Source organism: Microchirus variegatus, assembly GCF_963457635.1.
Source record: "Microchirus variegatus genome assembly, chromosome: 4".
Classification (NCBI taxonomy): domain Eukaryota; kingdom Metazoa; phylum Chordata; class Actinopteri; order Pleuronectiformes; family Soleidae; genus Microchirus; species Microchirus variegatus.
Genome location: NC_139805.1, coordinates 11,774,384 through 11,796,592, shown reverse-complemented (window position 1 = coordinate 11,796,592; position 22,209 = coordinate 11,774,384). Strand labels below are relative to the sequence as shown.

The following is a 22,209-nucleotide window of genomic DNA, read 5'->3' as shown; positions in this document are numbered from 1 at the left end:
AGAGGGAGCTGTCACCGTGGAGCAGCGCTATCTCCCCAGTAGCATCAGGCTTCCTGTAACATCATCCCCCCCCCCAGGTTGTGATCAGGGTCAGGGCAACAGAGATGGTCGAAAAATCAGTAGTGAGAGGAGGAGGAGGGGGAGGTGGAGGAGTGGGAACAATGTGAAGGATTGTGGCTCTGCATTTTCCTCCCCCTTTGGCTGTCGCACAGACTTCCTCCCGTAACATAATATGAGGTTTGGTAATAATCACAACCCCCAGCCGTGAAACATTGTACACCTTGTAGTCTTAGAGCTAACCTCTACGTTTCTAAGAAACCAAGGCTGCTTCTTAAAGCGCCACTGTGGAACTTCTGTCACCCCCTTGAGGAATTTAGAGTAATTACCAAAACACTGCTGCTTGAACCACCCCCCACCCCAACGCTGCACTATCCTGTTGCAACAAGCATTCATCCAGTCAAGCTGCTGAACGTCTGGAGGGTTTAGAACAGCAGAGTCCACTTGTGAAACTTTTGGTCGGCGCTTCTTTCTTGCGGTTCTTGATCTTGCCTCTGGGTGAGTCGAGATGTCAGTCAAATCAAACAGCACGGCACACAAGAAAGTTACTCAGAAACAGGAGCTGTAAGTATGTCAGACGAACTCACTCTCCCACACCAAAGTCCATAGAGAAATTCAGCATTTTAAGCTCACCTGGACATGGGAGCTGCTGGAATCTAGCTGTCTCATTTAGTAGTAGTAATATGTTTGTGCTATTTAAGTAAATCCAAACAAAGGACTTACAAATTTCAGCTAACCAGTCAGGAAAACTCATGTCTAATGTCAACATATTTTTAAGACATAGACTTAAAGGTCTCATATTATACCCTATTTCTCCAGGTTTAACTCGTTCCCTGGTGCCCTAATGAACATGTTTGTGACATGCTTTGATCAAAATACCTTAAGAATGAAGCACCACAGCAGTTCAAGTAAAACGAAATATAAGGGTCAGGAAATCACATCAGCCACAGAAGCTACTGAGAGCTAACAGCAGTTAGCATTTGGAAAAGTGATCATTTGAAGGCTCTAGCTGGCACATTGCCATCATATATAACATGTATCCACTGGACAGATGAATCATCTGAGGCTGGAAGTTTGTGTAGGACTCTGTGCTGCACTGTGGAGCCAAGAATAGAACTTTTCGCGAACTTTCGGTTTTTCGAAAACTGTTGCCCTCGCCACCACTCTCGCGTGTTTTACGGACATAACGGAGCTCCGCAAGACAACAATTCCAGGAATTTAGCGTCTTGCGATGACCCAATGAGTGCGGAAGTCAACTTTGTGTGTTTTATCTCCTGTACTTAGACTGAGGAGGACCACAAAAACATGACTGAGTCATCTTTTTTTCACACTTTGCTGACTGATAGGACCTCCAGAGTCCCAAATATAAGGATTTAAATGATAAAAAAGTTGATTTTGCATATTATGGGACCTTTACGCAGGCCAAGATTCATTAAGTGAGAGTTTGTAACATTGGCTAAAATCTGTCTTTCTTTGTGCTCTAAAGAGAGCAACCATGCCTGTCGGATACTGGTTGGGGGCCACCAAGGGTCAAATACAGCTCAGACCTGGTCCCATTCGGACCCGGTACCAACATCCGTCCTCGGCAATACAATCATATGTGCCATTGTTTACATTGGGCATTAATTTATGTCCTGGATCCGTCTCCTATGATCAGATTTGGCCTCCCTGCCCTTTATTCAAATACACAAAGGACGTCACGAGCGTCTGTCTGTGAGAACCGAACGGCATGTTTGTGTGTAATGAGTCGTCATCACAGACGTCTGCACACACGATTAAAGAAAGAGACGGAAGGCACTTTAGCCAATCTAAACTCTACTCACACTGAAATAATTTTCAACCGTTAAGAAAACAAAGTCGTAATAGCAGTACACATAAATAAAGCCAAAAGTCAAAACTGCTGTAATCAGGTGATGACAGCTGAGGAGACGGAGTCTCTAATCCACCCTGAGGACAGATTACACTTAAACAGGAATGTGGCCACGTGTCCTCAAACCACCTGCAAATGTGGTCTCCGTGATCGGATCACTCAGGATGGATGTTAATACCAGGTCTGTACTGGGTCTTTGTGTCAGTACCTCATACAACCACACCTGAACTGTGCTTAAAGGGCAGTTTCGTCCATTTGGTCAAATGAAGAATAGACTTAAAAAATCATTATGATGCTGCTGTGTTTGTTTAATTTGACCAGGTTTTGTTTGTTAATTTCTTAAATTTTTTCAGATCTTTTACTCTTAAAACTTGACAGACTCACAGTAAAGAGCAGTGTAGGGTGTTTATTTTTGACTTTTTGTCAATGTTTTGTTTTTGTTTTTTCAATCCCAACTTCCTCTGTTGTTGTGGGAATGAGACTCTCAGATCCACTGTCTGATGGTGGAATAAGACATTTATGAATATGAAAAAAAAAGTATATTTTTTGGGTGAAGTGGCCCTTTAAAAGGAACATTTCTTATATAACTCAACAATCTTACGAATGTCTACTACGTGCACAATCACACATTTGTGACGGCTGAAAAATACATGTACAAATACTTGCATATAAATACTTGTAAAAAAAAAAATATTCATATAATTATTGATGTACATTACTTTACCATCCTTTCCACATCTGACAAAAAACCTTGAAATTGTGTCTTTAAAAAAAAAGAGTTTCCAGGTGTCCTGATGTTCTTAACTTCTACATTTTTGTTGTAGTGTATTTCAAACTGACTTTGATACATTGTGCTGTATGTGGGGTTTAAATAAATGTGTTCTCTGTTGTGCAACACCGTGTATATATAAACTCCCTATATTTATTACATGCTATGCAATTATTGAATTTGTTATCTCTGTTGAAACAGGATCCGTGCTACATCCCAGCATTACTGGCAGTCATTTTTTTTTAGGATAAATTGTACTGAGCACTGTCTCCTAAAAGCAAATGTGTTGTTTCCTAAGGTGTAGCCTCTTGTCCTGTATGAAAAAAAAAAAACCCAAACACATAAGTAGAATAGTGGGATTCCTAGAAACGTGGAAAACTAAATAAGTTTGTTGTGTTTTTTTTTTACTAAATGCGGTCACAAGTGTGTTCCTTGTGAATGCTTCATGTTTCCATTGCCCGGGGGGCAGATGTTAACAATGTTGTTGTTAATAAATTGATACAAGACTTCTATGAGGGTGAGGGTGCCATCACGCTCTCTGTCAGGGTGAAAGTTTTATGGCGGCTGGCAAAAGTCCCCACATTGTTGCACACAAAAAATCAGGCGACTGGAATTTGGAAATGAGTCATCAGTGTGTGTGTGCTCTGTTAGGTGTGGAGCATCAGTGGTTAATAATTACAAATCAAACAAACACCTCCCAATATTTCTGATTTCATTTCCTGTACACGGACATCGATGAGCCCGATTATACAGCATTTTCTGTACGACGTCACTTTTAGTCACATGATGCACACATGCAAACCTTTGATATAACACAAAACATGCACTGATTTTCAGGGTCTTTTTCCTGTTATTATTTCTTATATTTAGCAAGAAACTTTCCCTCTCCCACTCAGTCAACATGGTTGCACATAAAAAGTCTTAACATTTCCACTCATTTATTGTCACCATGTGATTCTATTAACTGACTTCTCCACTGTTTGTTTGTCAGCTGATGTGGCCGAGCTGTTTAGTGTACATATAAATATTTAAAAGGTCACAGTACACGTTCAATAAAATCACGTCTCCACAGCTACCACAGTAAAATACACATTGCATGTCACGAGCTACCACAATAAAAGCTCATCTGAACAAGGTGTTATTACCCACAATAACCTATAACTAGGTTAAGGTATAGGAATGACTACAGCTCTTGCTGGGCAAATCTTAGTAGCCTACGTAGCCTTTCCCCTCCGAGAGATGACATGCTCAGCAATTAATATTGTTGGACTCCGCAAGTGAGAAGCAGCACAATGTGAGGAAACAGGCTGCACATGAAACACTGACGCACTTGCGGCCAGGTGGCCGCGTAACCCCGGGCTTGAGCCACGCTGGTAACAGTCCAGCTGTAACTCCGACAGAGAGGAAGCTCTGCTTTTTATCAAAACAGTGGTGTGGATAAAGACCACGGGATGGGGATCAGACTTATTCTATGACCACATTTAAGTTTTTTAAAAAGCTGTCTCAAAGTAACCTCTGAAGGTGTATAGTACACTCTTAGAAATAAGGGTTCCAAAAGGGTCCTTCTACAAGGGCTGAGGTTCTACCTGGAACCATTTGCTTCTGAAAACCCCTTTCCCAAAGAAAGGGGTTTTCAAGGGTTCTTGGTAACACTAAAGGTTCCACTAAGAACCATTTTGATCCAGAGAACCCTTTAAAACCCCTTTCCTGAATAAAGGATTTTAAAAGGATTCTTGGTAGAACACTCCAAAAGGGTTAAAAAAGCCAAAGAACCTTATATGGTTCTACTTAGCACTTTTATTTCTAAGAAAACCTTCAAACCTAGAGTGTTATTGGAGGACTTTTTTTCCCCATTTGTTACAATTCTTTAATTCATTTTCATGTAGAAAATCAAGGTACATAAAAATCAGGACCATTTTAGGAAATTATAAAACATTGTAGTACAGTGTTTCAAAATCCCAGATGGATTTCATCAACTTACCATCGTTAGGTTTTTAGATTTTTCTCCGTAGATGCAGGAGAAGACAGAGCCGCAAGGCCGGACTTTTTGTAGTTTCGAGCTTTGCAGGCCTCTCCGTGTTTCTAATATCTCGCTGTAACGTGCAGTAGCGTGGTTTCAGATGTCTGTGGAATCTACCAAATATAGATCTTAGTGCTGATTATCCATCAACCCAACAGGGACATCTTCATGTCTTTTGTTCTTTAAAGATGGATGCTTATTTCAAACTTGATTCTTTATTCTTAAGTGTTTTTTAATGCCCCCTGGATTAGGTTAAGAAGACTCCCACTTATATGTAAAGTGGATTTGCACCACAGCCTCATAACTTTATTGTTAATCTGATGGAGACAGAAGCATTTTGCTGAAGTGTCACCAGGATAACTGGCACCATTTCCAGATGTCTTTATCAGGAGACAGCCATGTGAACAACTGATAAAAAGGTGACGCCAACCAAAAAAGAGATGGGGGGGGGCGGCGTGGGGGGTGTCTCTGTCTCCTGAACCTCCTGTTTCCTGATGACCAGTCGCCTTTTGAAGAGATAGATCAGAATGACCTCCACCAGCATTTGCCCTTTCATTGTATGCACTTGAGGTACTTGTGTGCTTTTCCCTTCAGGCCATGTTTGGTCGTTTTTGAAAGTGCACCAAACGAAGATAAAGGCCTGACAAAAGGAGACTTGTATAAAAGACAAAAGTGTATTTGGAAGTCGCCGTTTACATTTTTGACATTCTGAGGAATGTCCTCACAAACAGCCCAATAACCTTGACTGTGAACGCGGCCTTACTTTTTACTCTTATGTACAGTACGTTGTCGCAAATTCGCGCAGCGGGTTAATGTTTTGCGAGACCAAATGAATGAGAGTCTATGGCGAGAAAAAAACCACCATCGCTGTCACTCGTCACAGATGGATCAGTTTAACAGCAAGCCATGCTTTCCTGTGGCCTTTTCTGCACAGAACAAGGGGAACGCGGTGTGTGGACGACGCCGACGTTTATGGGAATCGGTGCAACGGCTGATCTTTGACATCGAACGACAGATGGCAAAACACTCTTGACTCGTCAAATGATTTATGGTTCTATTTTGCTTCATCCGCTTCAGAGTGCATGCTGTGTCACAGTCATTCTGTCCTGACGTGAACTGAACGGAGACATTTGATCTGGCAACAGTAAAAACCTGTGCGTCTCCTGATGAAACGTGGTCAAAATGGCCGCTGTGCAAAGGTCTCGTTTCTTTGTAAATCATGAAAAACGAAACTAATATGCGTTTATGAAATGAGTTCCTCGCTGGTATGTTGCTGCAATTGGTCATTTCAACTAGTAATGTAAGCAGTCGCTTAAGCCGTGTTGCACTATTACAACATGTGTGATCATGTATTGTGTACTGCTTTTTTATTTTGCAAACAGAAGACAAGATATAAGATCACACACACACACACACACACACACACACCGTGGTCTGTACATGTGACAACGTTGTTGATTTATTGATTTATTGATTGATAACTGCTTTTATGAGTTTTGTGCAACGTGCAAGCATCTGCCCATTGCTTTATAAACAATTTTAAACATGTAAATAAAAAGGTTTAAACACGAAATGAGTTTCTAATAAATTGCCACAATATTTTATAAAAGTAATAGCTCACTGACAGTGAGGTGTAAACGACAAATACTTCCATGAGGAACAACTGGACCGAGGCTCCAGTCTCACCTGTGACACTTAGATCTGGCCCCCACTTCCTTCAATTTCAAATCAACATATTTGTTTTTCGTGTGATTCTTAAATCCCCCGTGTGACAAACTCAGAGAAACAAAGGTGACGTGTGCTTCTCTTTGATGAAGGTGGAGGTCGTTTCAAGTCGTTTCCCCGTGTGAAACCATAAAATGCAAGTTTAGAATACTTGGTGGGGGGGATAAATCATCCAGTAGAGCTCACCTTTGTTCTCTCCCACCGTAAAAGCACCTGTGGGTGTTTCCTGCCCTCTGCCCTCGGGCGTGAGACCATCACAGCTTAACACAATAAAGTGAAAAAGACACAGCACTAAAGGCGACGTTAAGTCTATAGGCTTGACTTTTGGAAGTTGTAGTTGATATGTGGGACAATCACAACATTGCAATAGCGATAGATTGGAAAGGGGTCAAAATACCATAAGGACGAAGCAAAACAAAACAAACAACAACAAAAAAGTAAAACGAAGCTTAAAGGACAGGAAATGACATCAGCCACAGAGGCTACTGGGAGCTAACAGCAGTTAGCATTTGGAAAAGTGATCATTTGCAGGCTCTAGAAGGCACATTACCATCATATATAACATGTATCCACTGGACAGATAAATCCTCTGAGGCTGGAAGTTTGTGTAGAACTCTGTGCTGCACTGTGGAGCCAAGAATAGAACTTTTTCGCGGACTTCCGGTTTCTGAATGCTTTTGCCCTCGCCAGCACTCGCGTGTTTTACAGACAAAGCGGTGCTCCGCGAGACAACAATTCCAGGAATTTAGCATCTTGTGACGTCTCAATGAGCGCGCAAGTCAACATTATGTTTTTTTCTCCTGTACTTAAACTGAGGAGGACCACAAAAACATGACTGAGTCATCTTTGTTCACACTGATAGGGCCTCCAGAGTCCCAAATATAAGTATTAAAATGATTAAAAAGTTGATTTTGCATAATATGGGATCTTTAATGAAAAAACCAGATGTGTCCAGGAGACCCGGAAAACACAAAACGAAAAGGCAAAGGCTGCCCGGGAGACCTTTGATGACCCAAAAGGCTGAAGTCACGACAAAACTCTCCAGCACCACAAGTATATACACCCGGAAACAGACATCAAAGATACACAATGTTTTGAGTCGGTGTTTACAGATACACAGACGACTTGAGAAGCCACAGGGAGAACCTCTCACTGCCTCTGAAGGTGAGACAATGAGACAGAGCACTGCAGACTCAGGGTATATGAACACTCCTCACACCTGGGCTTCATCAACGCCAATCACACACCTGACTGCAGTGAACTGATTCTCCCACCGCTCTCACAGAGCCAGAAGACTGAGCAGCCCTCACAGATAATACACACGGTGTGTCCTAAAAATAGCATCATGTAAATCTTTAACATAATTCCTGTGACTTAACCTGTGGTTCATTAACACAGAATTGAAATGTTTTGACGTAAAACAGGAAGGTGTGTCAGCACCGGCGACGCCTTGTGCCTCGTGACCGTTCGATCACTGCTTGTATACTGTAAAGAAAGTGATTTCCTCCCTGCCACACATTTAAAGGTAACTTATATTTGCACTGGTTAGTGATTAAATACAGAAATAGTTCTCTTTATTAATACATTTGTGGTTTCTCATCTGCGTCGTCTAATGTTCGCATAAGTCAACCATTAACTCTACTCGCCACGTCATCGAGTTTATTAGATTTGGATGTAGACGCCTTCTGTATCTTTTTTCTCGATTTGAAAACTAAAAATAACCAGAGTAAACTCACACCCTTTTGTCTTTTTTTTTTTAATCTTGCGTCTTCACTTTGACCGTTGTTGTCTGCGCCTCGTCTTCTCTTTTGCTTTGTCTTACCTTATCTAACCCTTTGTTTTTGTTAAGCACTTTTGGCTCGTCTCCGGTTGTTTTTAATGCGCCACATAAATAAATACGGCTTGACTTAGTGTGGGACTAAACCAATGGGGGCCTCTCTGTTTAGAGAGAAGGCAGCTGTTTACCTATAACACAGCTGACAGCCTGATCACAGCTCCTCCTCCTCCTCCTCTTCCTCTGTAAGCCTTTTCAGAGAAGAACGTCCTCAGTTGACGGCTGAGTGTGGAAAAAAAGACAAGAGTGTATGGGGGGTGAGGTTGTGTGTGTGTGGGGGGGGGGGGTCCCCTCGGGCCAGTTTTTCTCTCCCAGCAGTAAATTCTTTCATAGTGAGTAAGGAGTCATCCGCCAGGGCCCCTCATTTATCAAAAGGAGGAAGGACAGGCTCATTCATTCCACTCAGTCAGTTCACGAGAGAAGAGCACACCAAAGGTATTCCTCTCCCTCAGGTGTGTCAAACACAACAAGGGATTAGCAGCGACTTCCTCTGAGCAGCTGCAGAGGCTTTTTTTTTTTGTCCGACCACCCGACCGCCGTATCTTCCAGCATCCAGCTCACCTGAGTAATAAAGTTGCAACACGAAGTTAAAAGGAATTCCAGAGTGGAAAGTTATCGCGGGTGGGATGATGACGGAGGGAGGATCAGGCGTGACAGGGATTGGCCCAGATTACGTCACGACGATTTCAAAACTTTACAATTTACTGCCATACATTGCTCGGTTATGAAGAAAGACTTATAAAAAGATAAGTTCGAAAAACTAGGATTCTGTAATGATTAACTCGTTACACTTGCTCTTTGGACGTTTGCTTGAAGTACAACGCAATCACCGCCCTTTACCACCTCACAACGTCAAGATTTCCAGTAAGACGCGTACGTCTTTTCATGTCTCACTGTGAAACTCGTGATGTCATTGCTGCTATTCCTGGTGCTCTTTTATCATTGACTAACTGTATTAACTACTTAATCTGTGCAATCGCTGTATTGACCGACACTTATAGATGTCATCGTTATCATTCATATTCCTGCTGATCAGTAGAAGTAAATGCCACGTTCCGATATACTCTATAGCCTATAATAATCAGTTATGCTTGCTCAGATTTTTGAAATTCTTACACTGACATTAACACACCCTCTCGCATTGAAAAATAGAAAATCATAATACACAATAATAATGTTATAATCTATCTATAAAGCAAGTTGCATCTGTCTGTCTGTGACAGGCATATATCACTGACCGTTAGTCAGATTGCCTTAAGACTTTGGATATGGGTTGATCATGGCCCGATTGTGTGCATCCTTGATTTTCAAGTTTTTTGGAGGAGTTTTCGCTGATTTATTGTGCTGCACATTCACCGATTTATCACGCTACACCAGGCAGGCAGCGGCTCATCAACAGCAGCTGCGCTGTCTGGAGGCTGTCCTCACGGTGGGTAAGACATTTTCATGGTGTTATATTGAAATAACGAAGTAGGTGTGTCTATTCACCAATACGCAAAAACATATTTATTTTTGCATTAGCATGCTACTACTTTGCGGCTAACTTGGCAAACCTGTTTCCAAAGGTAAGCTAGTGTTAGGAAGGCAGCACACAGCTGGACCCAAATTGCACAAGACGGAATATTTAAGAGACTTTATTTTATACTCTTAAAAACCAAAAAATAGGAACACTTCTTTGCGAGACAGACATGGATAAAGTTTTCACTTGCAGCATAAACAACGTACTGGCACGAGAGAAAGGGACTGGGGAGGGAATCAAGGGCAGGTGTGAGTACTTAAGGATCACCAGGTGAAGTGCATTAGAGAATTAGGGGAGATGTGTAAAGGTCGGTGAGGTGACAACATAAAAGGAAGACATAACCATTACCAAAATAAAAGGGGAAGTGAAAATTAAACCCAACACCAAAAAGGTGACATGAACTTAAAGGTGAAATAAGTAGTTTATAGTGCCATCTAGAGGAGAGGCTGAAATTTACAACAAAGAACTGCTCCTCTGCTCACCCCCTCCCTTCCCTGAGCGCTACGGTATCCTCAGCTGGTCAAATGACGTCCTCGTCGTCTTTCTCCGTGTCAGCAGATGAGGTTCGTGAGGCGAGGGAGAGGGCGAGCTACCGCGGCAGTAGTAGACGAAGCGGAGAGAGAGGAGGCGGGACTTCCGCTACAAGTAAAGAGACGCTTGATTTGTTCTCTCGCGTTTGTCCCTACAGGCTCAGGTAGAAACATGGTGTATCGCTGCTAACAGTGGCTATGCAACCGCGGCCCGCGACCATGTTATTTTACATGACTTTTTAAACTACGAAAATGAAACAAAAACTATTATACAGCTACTCGACAATGCAGGAGCACATAATATGTATGCAAAAGTGGATTTTGGGTTATATAAACCCATAAATACTACACATTGTCCCTTTAATGTGACTCTAAACCAACTAACACAAACTGACTAAACAGACACAAACATAACTGGTGTGTCGTGACAGCTAGCGAGGCTACGATTAGCATTAGCGTAGGGCTAACATAATACAAACACTGTGCAACCTCATTAGGCACAACGCAAAAGTTTTCATTTTCAATTAGTGACAGTCACAACAGCTAGCTATGCTAATACTAATCGAAAATTAAAACATTAGCGTAGGGCTAATGAGGTTGCACAGTGTTTGTATTATTAGCCTTTACGTTCCTTACCATGCATTACCATAACTAAAAAATCTTCATCAGCTCCCACTATAGGAATACATACTTCTTACGGGCACTGCAGTAGTAATAACAATGATAATAATTTAACCACTGGATAAAATATCTCTCACATCTCACCCTTTGCACATCATGCTGCCCTGAGTTGAGATTGACTTCAGCTAAGTGTGGCAAAGAGTAGAGACAGGGATCATAAAACAGCCTTCGACTGTAATATGATATCATATAAAAAGTATTGCATACAATGCTTTGCCGATCTCCGTCTACACAAAGCCATACAAATGAACACATTTAGAATAACAAAGATGTCAAACGGCTTACATGCCAGGGAAGAAACATGGAATTAAAAAACACACGAAACAGTTTAGAAGTCTGATATTGCAGATTAAGGAGCTCTGTGTCTACAGTGAGTACAATATTTTAGCAGTAACAAAGACCAGATTCTGTTACCAGAGGTCACCGTCAGAGGTCAAGTTCACTTCGCATTCTTGTGTGGAGACCTAAAATGGATACTTGAGAAAAGGTCTCTAGTATCTGACCAGAAAATGACTTTGGTAGAAGTTGAAGTCACTTTTTAATGATATTATAAGTAAAAGTCTTAAAGTCTATGACATTTACTGTACTTAAGTATCAAATGTCGTTATAGGGTCAGTTGTCTTTCAACTGGAAGGTTGTGGGTTCAATTCCTGCCTGTGCTAGTCTATATGTGTCCTTGAGCCACTTAACCCCATGTTGCAGTGTGTGAATGGGTGAATGGCAAAACTGGCAGCTCATCAAGACTAGAAAAGCTTGATATATATACATACCATTACCAACTCTTCTTCTTCTGATTTTATTTGGTAGTAATGAGTAACAAAGATAGTTGGGAGGAAATGTAGTGGAGTAAAAGTAAAAGTTGCTACAAATATAAACAACAAAGTAAAGTACAGATACGTGAATGTCATACTTAAGCAGTTGTACTTTCCTCTTTTAGACATCAGTGACAAACCTTTCAAGTCAAGGTCAAGATGAGTGGCCGCAGTGTCCGTCACCACTTTGCTCATCTGCAGCAATCACAGAGCTAGGATCCACAGAGAGGAAAAAAAAAATCAAAACGGGAAAAAACAGCGCCAGCAGGCAACAGGATGCACATGGGCCTGAGAAGGATGACTGACTGGATCCAGGAAATGGAGAGAGAAGGAGAGGAAGGAGAGATTGTTGGATTGCAGCTGTGTGTGCGGACTGAATAAATTCCTGTTTTTAAGCCGAGAGACATTTTGTTGTTCTTTTCCCCGGACCATAAAGAGGCGGAATATCACAGTTTGCCACAGAACCGGGTTAAGAGTGTGGCTGTGGTGGTGACAGCTGTGCAATCAGTGTCTCAGCCATCACCAAGAGTTCCCTGTTTGTTTTCAAGTTAGAGGGAGCTGAAGAGTGAAAATCGAAAAAAGATGACTGAAGAGAAAACACAACTCTTGATTCATGACATGACTTTCCTTCCAGTAACTGTAGGTAACCCTTCTATAACCCTCCCCGGATGATAGATGGGAGATGAATATGTCACTTTTATGGGCAATTAAACATCCTTGGACACACAGCGACTGTGAAAGACGTGCATGCTGATAAACACCTGTGGAGTTTGCTCTGCCGCTGCTCATTGACATCAGTGGGTTACCACACAAGTGCATACAGTTGTGCTCAGAAGTTTACATACCCTGACAGAATGTATGATTTTTTAAATCATTTTTCAGAGTATATGAATGATAACACAATAACTTTTCTTTCACTCGTGCTTTGTGGTTGGCTGAAGCCATTTACTGTCAAACAACTGTGTTTACTCTTTTTCATCATAATCAATCATAATTACAACACAAACTATCCAAATGACCCTGATCAAAAGTTTACATACCCTGATGATTTGGCCTGATAGCATGCACACAACTTGACACAAACGGGTTTGAAAGGGATATAATAAAATATCAAAGGAATTGAGAATGCCAATCAGCAGTGTTCAAACTCTAATGAAGAAGTGGAAAATGAGGGGTTCTGTTGAAACCAAACCACAGTCAGGTAGACTAAAATTTCAGCCACAACTGCCAGGAAAATTGTTGCTGTTTCAAGATGCACAATAAGGAGGAACAAAGATGGGCTGCATGGTCGAGTTGCCAGAAGAAAGCCATTACTACACAAATGCCACAAAGTATCCCGCTTACAATACGCCAAACAGCACAGAGACAAGCCTCAAACCTTCTGGCACAGAGTCATTTGGAGTGATGAGACCAATATGTAACTTTTTGACCACAACCATAAACACTACACTTGGAGAGGAGTCAACAAGGCCTTTGATGAAAGGTGCACCATTCCTCCTGCGAAACATGGTGGTGGATCACTGATGTTTCGGGGGAAACACTTTATCCTCCACCAAATGGTCGCTGTGCTGTACCTATCTCAGCTGACATAGGGCGATAGGCGGGGTACACCCTGGACAGTTTGCCAGTCCGTCGCAGGGCCACACATAGAGACAAACAACCATTCAATCACTTTTATTTTTTTAATTTTATTTAACCTTTATTTAACCAGATAAAAGACCCATTGAGATCAAGATCTCTTTCGCAAGGGTGACCTGGCCAAGAAAGGCAGCAGCACACATCAATAGTTAAATAAGAAGCAGGAAATGCAACATTTACAAAACAAAACATTGAAAGTGCAGGAGTTGTGATCGCAGTAACAATTTAAGAACATAGACACTGTTCAAAGAATTTCTGTTGTCTGTCTTTTAAGATGGAGCGGAAAGCTCCTAATTCACTCACTTTAGAGTGACCGGTTCGACTAATCATCACCTTGCATGTTTTTGGACTGTGGGAGGAAGCCAGAGAAACCAGAGAATACCCCCACACACACAGGGAGAACATGCAAACTCCTTTCAGAAAGGCCCTTGTTCCAACCGGGGACCGAAGTTGTTCCAACCGGGAAGGCCAAGTCGACCTGTCATTGGCTACAGCAGAACAAAGTGAAGGTTCTGGAGTGACCATCTCAGTCTCCTGAACTCAATATCACTGATCCCTTCTGGAGAGACCTCAAACGTGCAGTTCAAGCAAGACAACTCAAGAAATGACAGGAACTGGAGGCTTTTTGCCAGGAAGAATGGGCAGCTTTACCATCTGAGAAGATAAAGAGCCTCATCCACAACGACCACAAAAGACTTCAAACTGTCATTGATGTCAAAGGGGGAAATACGTGGTATTACGAACTGGGGTATGTAAACATTTGTCATTCGGTTAGTTTGTGTTTGACAATAAATGCCTTCAGCCAACCACTAACCACGAGTGAAAGAAATGTTTTTGTGGGTATCATTCATATTCTCTGAAAAATGGTTAAGAAATCGTAAATTCTGCCAGGGTATGTAAATTTATGAGCACAAGTGTGAATGTGAATATCAGTGAGGTTAATCATTGTGTTACAGTTACTCATTTGTGGTGTTGCTGAGAAGTGAAACTTCAAATTCTCCTGTTGCACCAGACCAGTGGTTTGGTTCAATGAAATCTTACAATGTATTTTGAAGTTTCAACATACATTCAATTTCAACAGCTGCTCCCACCTATATTCACATGGCATATCTATTTATTTTCAGATTGCACTTTATTTTATTGAAATTATACGCAGATAATCTATGAACGGTCCAAATGACCTCTATGGTCTTTCTAGTGGGTAAATCATTTCCTGTAGTCCAAGTGTTAATAATAATACTTCACTCATTAAAATAAGGTTCCATGATTACAAACTAAATGGTGCATTTAATCTCTTTTATAGCCTGTTCAGTTTGACTCTCCTAACTTTAACTTTAGTTCTGTAAATATGTTGTGTTTCTTACATGGCCTCGGTATTGTTGTGAAACAAAAATAGATAAGAGAGTGCTTATGTTTCGATGAAATCACACATGTATTGTCACTGTATCCTGTCCCTGCAAAACTGCAGCAAACACTGTTTCCTTCACACCTTGGCATGCAGCAGGATTCGTGTTTCTGCTGGAAGTGGGAGTCTGAAGAGCACACGTGATTTAACAGTATACGTCACATGCAGTGTTCTAATATAACACAGTACAAATACGAAATAAAATCACGTCTGTACTTTACTTGGTTGTTTGTATTTCCAGCAACTTTTACATTTACACCACAACATTTTCTCTAACTGTCTTTGTTACTTGTTACTACCATATACAATCAGAAGAAGAAGAAGAAAAGTTGGTAATAGTCTGTATTTATATAGAGCTTTTCTAGTCTTGATGATCTGCTTTAAAGAACACTTTTTGCCACTCACCCATTCGCACATCTTTCATACCCATTCACGTGCTTCAACATGGGGTTAAAGGGCGGTTTCACCCATTTTTCTCCCCACTTGGTCAAATGAAGGATAAACTTAAAAGCATTATGATGCTGCTGTGTTTGTTTAATTCGACCAGTTTTTTTTGTTTGTTTTTTTCAGATCTTTTACTTTGAAGAAAGTGACCTTGTCGTCTACTTTTTGTCAAACTTATTTATTTATTCAAATCCTAACTTCCTCATGTTGTTGCGGGAATGAGACATGTAATATAACAATTATTGACCATTAGTTACCATGGCTCAATCCTAACTCCCTTGCTTCTTAAACTTAAAGGGATAGTTCAGGAAAATACATTTTATCCTCTTTAATGACTAATGTATATCTGTTGAGGCCTGTGACAATATATAAAATATGTGTAAAATATATACACACACACACATACACACACACACACACACACACAATCATATATATATATATAGCAAAGTATCTTAAATGTTTAGTATAAGAAAAAACAGAGAAAGAAAAGCCTCATCCACTTCATCTTAACTCTGTGGATTATCTCACAGACTTTTCTTACAGTAAACTGAACCAAATGAATAACTCAAAACATCGAGATATGATTAGTGTGTGAGGAGAGAGAGAGCGATAGATAGATAAAAAGTTGTTTGGTGACACCAGCGGAAACACGATCTATGCTTTATCAACAGGAAACTAAACTAGTAGCAAATACTAAAGTAAAAAAAAAAACAAGATGTTTTCAACATGACTTTTTATGGGTAGATAATCCTATTCAGACAAACCAAATATTTTTTCCGTTGTGATTTGTTTTATTATTTGCATTGCTATGATTTTCCATTATTATTTCTATATATCTACCAGCATTTTAATGAAATAAAAAATAAAATAAAAAAGCGCAGAGGGAGGATAATATCAGAGTAAATACAGAGTTAATTGCAGAGCCTAAGCAGCCGCAGGTCATGTTGATTTAGGATTTTTTATTGAGCTTTGTTCACTGCACAGATCCTGGTCCTCCCATGTTAAGCCCGGAACCTAAAGAAGTGGCTTTGGCATCACTGTGAAAACATCTACTTCCTGGGTAAATATCATCTTCACTGCAGCATCGGGGGACAGTAAGACCTTTAATTTAACTGCTTTTTAATGATTTTAAGTGTTAGCTGCTCAAAATTGCTGCTATTTATAAGTTTTCTCTCATTTTATGTGCCTGATATTATTTATTTGTGTTCTTTCAATTTACTTTACTTTCCCTGTGACGTCTCACAGTCATAGCTGTATTATTTATTACGTGTTTATTACGAGATATTACAAGATTATTTTTACATTTCTATTTGTACATTATGTTTCTCTGCAGTTTAATCTTTATGATGGTTTATTTTGTGCTCAGCTTTGACTGTTTTATGACCCTCTCTTTAATTAAGGAACATGGATGGTCAGATGTCCTGCAACAGCACACATGTTGTATTGTGGGTTGTAAAAATCAAAAATTACAAAATGGTTCATTAACAACGGGGAATAAACTCTAATCATTAAAAGTCCAGCGTCAGTGCGGGGAGCCACTCCTTTCTTCCACGCATTTGGAGGCCAGAGCAGATCCATCGAGAGCAGGTGGATCATATGTAAGAATACCTTTATCGCTGTGACATTTCGGTGCTTAACCCACACGCAAACACTTTTTGAAAATGAGAAGCCATCTCAAACAGGGTGTGGGCCCCGGCCTCTTGAAAATGGATTATATGTTTGTTAAAGAATCAGCAAGTCCACGGCACAGCATTCCTCTCCAATAATAATGATAATAATCATGCAACTCGAAAAATAACTAAAATGACGATGCACTAACACTAACGCAGCAACGCAAAGCCAATAAATCATTAATAAACCACGGAATAAGCAGAACATAATGACTCATGAGTGAGTTTTAACAGCAGTTTTTTTGTCCTTCTGGCTGTCTCACGCTTTAGTTCAACCATGTGGAAGAAATGCAAAGTGACACTCATGTCACGTGAACCTTTGTCCTCCCTTCTTCTACACACCTGTCCAACAGAGACCAGAACCACGTTCTCACAGGGTAAGACACACACACACACACACACACACACACACACACACACACACACGCACATTTGTCTTTCTATGGCTGAGAGGACATTCAATGCACTGCTCAGCCCTTTTATGTAACTTTAACCATCTCAACTTTAGATTATTTATTTCATTTCATTCACAAATAAGATAATTAAAAAACTATTTAATATAAACACGAGACAAGTTGTCGAAGTCTTGAATGAAAGTGAGCAATTATGTATAGGAGCATGTACTTTATCCCGTAAGTAATCAATTTACATAGTATAGAAAACAAAATGACAATAATATCCATAGAGTAAATCAAATAGCCATAGTCCAACACAGCTACTACAACTACAGCCCCTAATCTATTTTATTTTATATTATATTATTCATATATATATATATATATATGGTTGTATGTGTGTGTACCTGGTTGTTATTCCTAATGTTGTGAGGCTGAGGTTAAGGATTATGGGTCAGGGTTTGGATTAGGCGAGTACTAGTTATGGTCAGAGGCGCACCTTGAGAACAGGCAAGGCAGGCAACTGCTTGGGGCCCCCAGCCGATGGGGGCCCCCGACCATCTCGGAGACTGAGGGCTGTTTTTTACTGAAATGTGCAGTGACCAGTCGCCTCCCTGTCCCCCTTAAAAAACAATGGCCGATTTGCAATGACATCTCAGTAGGAAACCTCCCTAAAGGAGCCCCACCTCACTTTAACCTCTTAGAAGTTATCGTTCTGCAAGTTGGAAAATTAAGAGGATTATTTGCAGTGTAATTCATATCTTTTTTTCACTAAGTTTATATAGTTTTTTAAAAGCTATTTACAGTATTTTATTGTTTTTTACATTTATATTTTCACATACTTTTTAATTATAAGGTTTTTCCATGTTATTTCATTCATTTCGAAAAAATATATATATATTTTGAACTCATACATTTTTCATTGGTGTCAGATTATTTGTAACATAATTGTGATGAACACTGGTTGGAAGGGCCCCCTGGGAATTTTAGCTTCAGGCCCCTACAGACTCTAGAATCGCCTCTGATCATAAGTTATGTGGTTTCATTTTGTAGTCTATTGTACATTTGGTGCAAATTTGTCTGTCAAGTTTTTAAACCTATATGCAAATGAATACCCTTACTGAGACAGTGAGACTGGTTCATTGCAAATAACACAATATAATAGTATTCATGCAATTTATAGTATTACATTTATATCAGTAATACTCACAAGCACAGGTGTCATCTAGGTGGTGGGAGGGGGCCCCAAGTCAAATTGAGCTTAGGGCCCCATAAAGGCTTGGGTCAGCCCTGGTTATGGTTAAGGTTTTAAGTCAGTCTCCAGGAAAAAAAGTCAAGAGTCATGGAAACCGGTGTGTGTGTGTGTGTGTGAGAGAGAGAGAGAGAGAGAGAGAGAGAGAGAGAGAGAGAGAGAGAGAGAGAGAGAGAGAGAGAGAGAGAGAGAGAGAGAGAGAGAGAGAAAGAGAGAGAAAGAGAGAGAGAGAGAGAGAGTTTAAAAGCGGGACACAGACAGAGAGAGAGGTCTGTGCTCAGGTCCTCAGCAGCAGCAACATCACCAACAAGACAACACCACCGTCTGCTCCACGGCTGTTTCCATAAAAAGGATTATTATTATTATTATTTTTTTTTTATCATTTGGGGCCCAAAACAAAAAAAAAGAAGAAGAAGAAAGAAAATAGTGAAGCTAAAAAAAACCCATCTCTTCTGGTTTACTCCACATTTGATTTAAAAAGCCCCTCAAAATAACGTTGAAAGAAAGTCTTCAGACAAAATGTAAGTACAATGTTTTTATGGCGTTGTCTTATATAGAGAACACACGTGCACGCGGCTGTAAATGTAGGTCATTGCACCGAGATAAGTGGCGTTTTTCTGCGTTTACAACATTCCAGGTTTTATTTTTAATCTAAGCTTTAATTTAAATAATTATTTTTTTTTAATCGAAGAGACTTAGCTTTAGCGTGTTTCAGTTGTACTACGAGGCGAACAGAGCGTTTCAAATGCAGACCGAGCGCCTGTGTTTATTCCCCCCTCGGGAGTGTCAGCTCCGGGGTTCGTGACTGTGACGAGCCTCGGCATGACACGATGGAAATGTGAGCGTTTTGAAGTGTTTGACTTCACTTTAGCCGAACATTCCAGCTCTTCCCTTCAGAAGTGACGCTGGATACGTAGAAAGTGATAAGTGTGCTGCTTTATCTTGGCAGTGGTTGTGTTAAAACATGTGGAAACAGTTCAGATTCAGCGTCTTCTTCTTTTGTGTTACCCATTATCCACAATAATGGCTTTATTATTAATTGAAGAAAAAAACATAATCATAGGCTATTTAAATATGACTTCACCTCAGGTAAACTTTTCTCTCTTTTTTTATTCTTACTTACATTGCATACATTTTATACATTCAGAATGTATGATATGGAAACTAGTATGTATTTATTACTGTTATTTTATTTATTTATCCCGGGAGAAACATGAACATTTCAAAGGTATTTCAAAAAGTTATCAGCCCCAACCCAGGAAATGTCTCAAGAGAATAAATTGTTCTTGCATCATTTTTCCAACACAGTCACCTTTAACATCAATTCACTTGGTTTGACCGATGATCGACTGTGATCCCTTGATGGGAGATAGGTTAACATCCTGAAGTCTCCAGAAACTACTTTCGTCATCATCTGACTCACAGTTGGGCAAATTTGGAAAAATACTACTGCTATTCCAGCAATACAAAGCCACATGGAAATCAAATTCAAATGGAATTCAAATAAGTAACCCACTTTGTTTCCACATGAGGCTGATACCTTTTGAAGTACCCAAGTACATTGTGTGAATTGTCATCAGTTATGAAAATGTTTGTTGTTGTTTTTTTTTTTATGTTGTAAGTTTATATCTATTTTTGCCCTATCTGACTGACATGTGTGATCCATGTCTCCCCCCAGGTTCAACAACAGAGATCGGTGTAGGGTGTACAAGAAGGTGGGTGTCATGTTCTTCCTGGCTGCGGTGGCACTGACGGTTGTCCACAGAGGGAGTATCAACATGGTGATTCCATTCGAACTCCAGAGACAAGCTCGCATGGACAACTCTCTCGGAGTCGAGCCTGGAGCTGTAACGGAAGGAAAAACGTTCCTGGGGTTCAAACATTTTTGGAAGATGAACAAACAACAACCGCACCCAAAAGGATTGGCCAGCACACATGAGGCCACAGTCACAGAGAACAGCAGCCCCAGAACCTGGGACATAACCAGCTCCAACTGCAGCGCGAACCTCAACCTCTCCAGCCAGGACTGGTTCAAGAGCCTGGAGGACAATTTTAAGCAATTCTTGCTCTATCGACACTGTCGTTCCTTTCCTATGCTTTTCAACCACCCAGAGAGGTGTAGTGGGGAGATATATTTGCTCATGGTAATCAAATCAGTGAGCACCCAACATGACCGCAGGGATGTCATCCGAAAAACCTGGGGTAAAGAGCGGGTGGTGGACGGCAAGAGGATAAAGACCCTCTTCCTCCTTGGCACGCCATCCAGTAAGGAAGAGAAAGCGAACCATCAGAAGCTTGTGGAGTTTGAGAACTACATCTACGGGGATATCCTCCAGTGGGATTTTTTGGATAGCTTCTTCAACCTCACGCTAAAAGAGACTCACTTCCTCAAATGGTTCCACATGTACTGTCCCAGTGTGCGCTACGTCTTCAAGGGGGACGATGATGTGTTTGTCAGTGTGGACAACATCATTGAATACCTTGAAAACGGCAGCCCTAACAAGGACTTGTTTGTGGGGGATGTGATTTTTAAGGCTAAGCCCATTCGCAAAAAAGAAAACAAGTACTACATACCCCCAGCTCTATATAACAAGACACTATACCCTCCATATGCAGGTGGAGGGGGTTTTCTGATGGACGGGGGCCTCGCGAGACGGCTTTACTGGGTTGCAGAGACCCTGGAGCTCTACCCCATCGACGATGTCTTTTTGGGCATGTGTTTGGAGGTCCTTCATATCACTCCCATAAAGCATGAGGCCTTTAAGACGTTTGGCCTGGTGAAAAGTAAGACCAGTAAATTGAACCGAGAACCTTGTTTCTTTAAGAGCATGATAGTGGTGCACAAGCTGCTCCCATCAGAGCTCATGCGCATGTGGAATCTGGTCAACAGTGAGCTGGTTTGCACACATAAAGTGGAGATTCGATAGTTGAACAAGGACACCAGATAAGGACTGAGCTACATTTCTGTGGACATCAAGAGGATGCACAGCACAGTGCATGCTAGTCAAAGACAATCCTCCCAGTAAATGCACCAGTACAATATTTGAATTCCTTTTTTTTTGGAGGGGGGGGGGGGGTAACTTTCTCAAAAGTCATAAATAGTAGTTTTTGAAAGTCTGACCTAGAAGTTTGTATCTATATTGGCCTACTGAAAAAAGAACTCACTGTCAGCATGCAGACTCAGACAACTCTCCCTACCTCTGTGACTTGGTGAAAGAACTCTTAAATGTTACCATGGGTGACATTTTCTTCTAAAATGAATCATGATAACATTTCCTGAATATGCATCACAGCTTCATTCATATCACCTTTTGTATCACAGAGGTCCTTGCACTCATTTGTTTGGACTGTGACTGACTTGATCCGTGCTTATACCACTCTTATTATAGGTTATTTCTGTGGAAACCCTTGAAACAATTGTGCTCACTCGATAACATGTATGTGCGGACTCTCTATGGATTGCTGATATACTTGACATGAACTTGGTAGTTTTTGCAAACACACACTGTGAACTAAACCGTTGCTGGTACGAGCATATGACATGTTAATTTAATTGCTCCTAATAAAAGGTGGCACGTGGGGGGC

The 22,209-nt window shown here is 40.7% G+C and overlaps 1 protein-coding gene across 1 annotated transcript; it reads left to right on the top strand.

Annotated features, from left to right (window-relative positions):
• Positions 1–1,552: 1,552 nt before the first annotated feature.
• b3gnt7 (UDP-GlcNAc:betaGal beta-1,3-N-acetylglucosaminyltransferase 7) lies at positions 1,553–21,551 on the top strand (the record flags this gene model as incomplete). Its single annotated transcript, XM_083887798.1, has 2 exons — positions 1,553–1,623; positions 20,303–21,551. 2 exons carry the CDS (start codon positions 1,553–1,555, stop codon positions 21,549–21,551), a joined length of 1,320 nt encoding a protein of 439 aa, XP_083743924.1.
• Between the last annotated feature and the right edge of the window lie 658 nt (positions 21,552–22,209).